The sequence below is a fragment of the Myotis davidii genome, unplaced genomic scaffold (genome assembly GCF_000327345.1).
Source record: "Myotis davidii unplaced genomic scaffold, ASM32734v1 scaffold805, whole genome shotgun sequence".
Classification (NCBI taxonomy): Eukaryota; Metazoa; Chordata; class Mammalia; order Chiroptera; family Vespertilionidae; genus Myotis; species Myotis davidii.
The window spans coordinates 47,550-53,285 of NW_006296430.1; the positions used below are offsets into that span (position 1 = coordinate 47,550).

Here is a 5,736-nt window from a genome sequence, read left to right on the forward strand (position 1 = left end):
GTTAGGTTTAATTTGCATATTTCCTCTTTATTATATAGGATTTTTTCATCACCATTTAGCCCCTCTTTTCCAGCTTCCTCCTCCACTTACCCCCTAACCACTCCCACCATCACCATACTGTTGTCCATGTCCACGGGTTCTCTTCATCACCCACCCCCACCACCAAACACACACACCAGAGCTCTCTGCCTACTCTCTTATCTTTGAATCTGTCCCCATTTTGCTTGGTAGTTCAGTTTTGTTTATTAAATTCCACATATGAATGAAATCATATAGTACTTGTCTTTTTCTGACTAGATTATTTCACTTAGCATAATGTTCTCCAGGTCCCTCCATGCTGTTATAAAGGGTAAAATTTTCTCCTTTGCTACTGCTGCACAGTATTCCATGGAATAAATGTACCACAGCTTTTTTATCCACTCATCTACTGATGGGCACTTGGGCTTAAAACAAAACTCTTAGCAAATCAGGAGTTGGGAACTCCTTCAAAAGTACCAAGGGCATCTAGAAAAAAAACAACAGCCAATATCATTCTCAGAGAGTGAGAGACCTAACATTTTCCCCATATAATTAGAAGGAAGCAAGAATGTCTGCTTTCCATATATTACTCAATATTTGCATTCACAAGAAAATAATAGTGAATAAAGAAGTAAAACTGCTAATATTTGCATGTTATATGATTGTTTACCTAGAAAATATCAAGAAAAAAATGTTTCCAAAGATGAAATATAGATATTCATTTGGATATCTGTACCTATGAACTCATGTCTGTGTACATTTATGTCTACATGTCCATGTCTAACCATTCTTAGCTACTGCAAAAACTCCAACCTCTGATTCCCTCTTTGCATATAGAAGAGCTGGAGGAAAATCCTACATGGATGTGGTATGTAGGGCTTCTGCTTCACCTGATTTGGGAGGCAGTAGAGTTTTCTGATGGTTGGCTACTGAGCTGCCCTTCTCCCACATTTTTGTCAGAGCACAGTGATGTCTTTTCGCTGTCTTTGGATCATTTAAAAAAATAAAAATCTTAGTCTTAATCAATGTGTTACACTAATTTGAAAGATATATGCATCTATATATTCAATGCATCATTATTTACAACAGCCAAAATATGGAAGCAACCTAGGTGCCCATCAATAGACAATGAAGAAGACAAATGCCTATATACAATGGCATAATACTCAGCCATAAAAAAGAATGAAATCTTGCCCAGCCAGTATTGCTCAGTAGTTGAGCATCAACCCATGAACCAGGAGTCACGGTTTGAATCCTGGTTAAGTCACATGCCTGGGTTGTGGGCTCAATCCCCAGTACGGGATGTGCAGGAGGCAGCCAATAAATGATTCTCTCTCATCACTGATGTTTCTATCCCTCTCTCCCTCTCCCTTCCTCTCGCTAAGTCAATAAAAAACATATTTTTTAAACAATGAAATCTTAATGATACTGTTGTAATTAATCCAGTTATAAATCAAAGTAAAGGTACAAAGGGAAGGCCAAATAATATGGGCATGTCATTTGTGCAACTTTTGCCAGGAAGTTGCAATTTAATATTATCCAGGTCTATTCCCTGCAGATCAATGGGGGAAAGGACGGCACAGGTGGAGAACAGCCACAATCCCAGTAAAGTCTGGGTGAAATAGGGAAGGTACTTGTCTGTCAGTCACACCTGGGAACAGGTCATTGGCCACAGTAGGCATGGCCACTGCAAGCACAGAAAGATTTGAGATACTTAATCTCCTAAACAGAGGAGCTCTCTCTCTCTTGCTCTTGGCTTGCTCGCACTTGACTTCTGGCTTGCAGGGCTCTCACTCTTCTACATTCACCCTGCTCTAATGGACTTCAACTACCTTAGTGCTAAACTGGACCCAGCTACAATATGGAACAGAAACTTGGACACTGGTTTTGCTTCTACCTTTATTGAATCCTCAGTTGTACACCTTCTAGGACTGAACTAAGGGAAATGGGACTTTACAAACCCAGGGATATAATTCCACACAAATAAAAATCACTCATCCTCCCATGCGAGCCTCAGAAAATTCTTTTTCTCAAGATAACATAAGGACCCAACCACAGCACTCAGTGGGGAAAGGGATACCTCACTTTCACGGATAACATTATCATCTGTGATCATATGGATGGACCTAGAGGGTATTATGCTAAGTGAGGTAAGTCAGAGAAAGACAAATGCCATATGATTTCACTTACATGTGGAATCTAAAGAACAAAATAAATGAAACAACAAAACAGAAATAGACTCACAGAGATAGAACACATGGTTGTCAGATGGGAGAGGGTTCAGGTGGCTGGGTGAAACATATGAGGGAATTAAAAAGCACAAATTGGGTGTCCCTTCTGTCTGCTGGGCCGGGGCTGTAGGGCTCCGAGGTTTGGTGGAGGGCGGCCTGCGGCTGGCACGTTCGGAAGGCGGCAGACTATGTCCGCAGCAAGGATTTCCGGGAATACCTCATGAGCATGCACTTGTGGGGCCCAGTAGCCAACTGGGGTCTCCCCATTGCCGCCATCAATGACATGAAAAAGTCTCCGGAGATTATTAGTGGGTGGATGACGTTCCCCCTCTGCTGTTACTCTCTGACGTTCATGAGATTTGCCTACAAGGTGCAGCCTCACAACTGGCTCCTGCCCGTGTGCCTCGCCGAGGTGGCCCAGCTCCCCCAGGGCGGGCGCTCATCAAACACAAGAGCAGTAAGAAGGCAGCAGCGTAACCACGGGCAGGGAGGGGCTGGCGCGGGGCAGGGAGGGGCTGGCACGGGGCAGGGTGGCACTGCCGCGGCTGAGCCACCGGCTTGGCTCCGTCATCAGGACAGTCCTGCTGGGGAAGACCGGCTGAGCACTGTTTTGCTGTTTTTACTAACCCAACCATTTCCGCAAGACAGCGAGAGTCCAGAGCCCTGAACCACCCGCAGCTGCCTCGCAAGTACTGACTACTCTCCTCCTCCCCAAAAGGAGTAGTCGCACAGGAAGTCATTTTCGTGATTCCCAGCGATGCTTTCTCTGAAGCTGTTTGTTATCTGTTAGAATTTACTGAACGAGCAACGGAAGAGAACAAAGTCGGTGACTCTTAGGACCTGAGTGCTCAGAACTCTTGACTTGTTCTGTAATGACCATGAGACAACCCACAGCTGGCTACATCCTTAAGATCTCACACCCAGGGTCTGAAAAGTATTCATTTCCATGCAGTGTGTATCTGAAACGCTGTAACTTAACGGCAATAAATGATTTAAATATTTGTCAAATGAAAAAAGGAAGCACAAATTGGCAGTTAAAAAATAGTCACGGGGATGTAAAGTACAGCATAAGGAAGATAGTCAACAATATTGTAATAACTGTGTATGGTGCCAGGTCAGTACTAGACTTATTGGGGTGATCACTTCATAAGTTACATAAATGTCTAACCACTATGCTTGCATACCTGAAACTAATAAAATACTGAATGTCAACTGTAATTGGAAATAATTGAAAAGTGTCAAAATTATAAGAATTGTTCATTATAGGTAGTGGAATTAGGACTTTTCTTTTTAATCTTTACCAGAGGATATGTTTATTGATTTGAGAGAGAGAGGGAGAGAGAGGGGGACAGAGAAACATCTATGTGAGAAAGAAACACTGACTGACTCCCGAACATGCCCCAACAAGGGATCGAACCTGCAACACAGGTATGTGCCCTAACCAGGAATTGAACCCTCAACCTTTAGGTATACAGGATAACAGTCTAACCTACTGAGCTACACAACCAGGTAGGACTAACTTTTACTTTTTTTTGTTCATATATTTTGTATAGATTACTTTTAGAATCAGAACAGATTGCATACTATTTAAAAATTAAGCAGAAGGAAAAGAGAAAGATGACTCAAGAATATTGCAGTTCTTCAGGTGTCTGATGCTTTCTATCTATAGAAGCACTAAGCTAGAAGACAAACACAAAGAAACAAACAGTGGGAAAGAGGCTTTGCGTAGATGGAACATTCAAAGAATGGAAAGAAATATTTTTATCACAATCAGTTTCAAACAGGTGGTAAATAGAAAAATTTTATATAAGAAACCCAAACTTGACATAAAATGTAAAAGACTATAAAAAACACACGAACATACAAAGTTTCATTCTAGTTGCAAAGGGAGGAAGACAAATCTATTATCCATGGGAGTCACAGAAAATTCAAGCTTCATCTAATTCTCAACTATCTCCTGCAAAAAAGTTTAATTTTTTACATCTGAGCTTATGTTAGAAGTTTCCCTCAACTCAGCTTTTTTCTCTTTCACTTCCTATTTTTATTTGGACCATAAAATATAACTAAAATGCACACTATACACCAGAAACTATTAATATCATCTGAACTCCTTTTCATTAATGTTTCATTACATGTTTAAGTTCAGTTACCCCATTTACTATCATGATATTTCTTCCCTTTCTACAGGATTGCTGAGCTCTATCTATAAAAACAAATAGAATGCATCTGCGTACAGGAAAGAGTCACATCTTTGTGTGGGACATGACATGCTATTCCCGTCTGAAAAGTCCCATCGACTGATCATCAAGCTTGAAAGTTCATGACCAGGAAAATCTGCAAATTTGCCATCTTAAAATATTCCTGGACAGCTTTCTGTCTTAGTTCCCCAAATAGGTTATCAGCTCCCGAATGACAGGTGACAAAGCTTTGGGTATCAGATGGATATAGACAAACCCTGAACTAAGTTCAGAACAGGTTCCACACCAATATTTCTGAATATATATGGGATGCATTTACTCACCCAATTCTCTTCTATTCTCCCAACATTGTATTTGTCATCCCCACCTGGGTAGGCACATTGCTTCTTCTCAGCATAGAATTCCTGGAGAGCTGCTAAGGCGTGGGAAGAAAGCTGGGGGACATCGTCATCTTCCAAGTCACTCATCTCACAAACTATCTATAACCTGCAGATAAAAAAGTAAAAGTGCCAGAACTGGTTTGGCTCAGTGGATAGAGCGTTGGCCTGTGGACTCAAGGGTCCCGGGCTCGATTCCAGTCAAGGGCATGTACCTTGGTTGCGGGCACATCCTCAGTGGGGGGCGTGCAGGAGGCAGCTGATCGATGTTTCTCTCTCATCGATGTTTCTGGCTCTCTATCCCTCTCCCTTCCTCTCTGTAAAAAATCAATAAAATATATTTTAAAAAAAAGTAAAAGTGCTTCTTCCCATCAAATAACAATTTAAAAATGTTTATCTCACAGCAAAGATCCAAACTGAAAGTGATCTTTTTAAAAAGGGAAAACATATTTAAATGAGATCAAACATCTACAGAGGTAGTCCATTGAACTACAGTTTAACAAATGCAGAGTGTTCCTTTAAAGGTATTCAGTTTTTACAAATGAGATATTCATAATTCCTTGCTGAAGGAAAATTTTACCATTACGTATTTAAAGACATTTTGCTTTCTTCTAGTACCCCAATGGCCATGTGCAAACATTTCACAGTCAATTATCTGTGTATGAGATGTTTTTGTACTTGAAAATCACTGTTTAGGTGACTTAAGGCTCCTTGGTGTTATAGGACTGATCTTAAAAAAAGAAAAGACACCGATAAGGGTTTAATCTCCAACATTTATAGGGAACTCATACAACTTAACAAAAGGAAAATAAACAATCCAATCAAAAAATGGGCAAAGGACCTAAATAGACACTTTTCAAAAGAGGACATTCAGAAAGCCAAGAGACATATGAAAACATGCTCAAAGTCACT

The 5,736-nt window shown here is 40.7% G+C and overlaps 1 protein-coding gene and 1 pseudogene across 4 annotated transcripts in view; one reads left to right on the top strand and one right to left on the bottom strand.

The window, feature by feature from the left end:
- Positions 1 to 5,736, bottom strand: part of EEF1AKMT1 (eukaryotic translation elongation factor 1 alpha lysine methyltransferase 1) — a 40,436-nt gene that overhangs the window by 26,117 nt on the left and 8,583 nt on the right. For 3 of the 4 annotated variants that reach the window (XM_006771795.2, XM_006771796.2, XM_015569148.1), the window contains exon 2: positions 4,771 to 4,933. In XM_006771795.2, coding sequence (XP_006771858.1) covers positions 4,771 to 4,914 — 144 coding nt within the window. In that variant the 5' untranslated portion in view covers positions 4,915 to 4,933. Of the gene's footprint in view, positions 1 to 4,770; positions 4,934 to 5,039; positions 5,058 to 5,736 lie in introns of those variants that run through there. The other variant, XM_015569147.1, reaches the window with a different exon arrangement.
- On the top strand, positions 878 to 2,753 carry LOC102753617 (annotated as a pseudogene).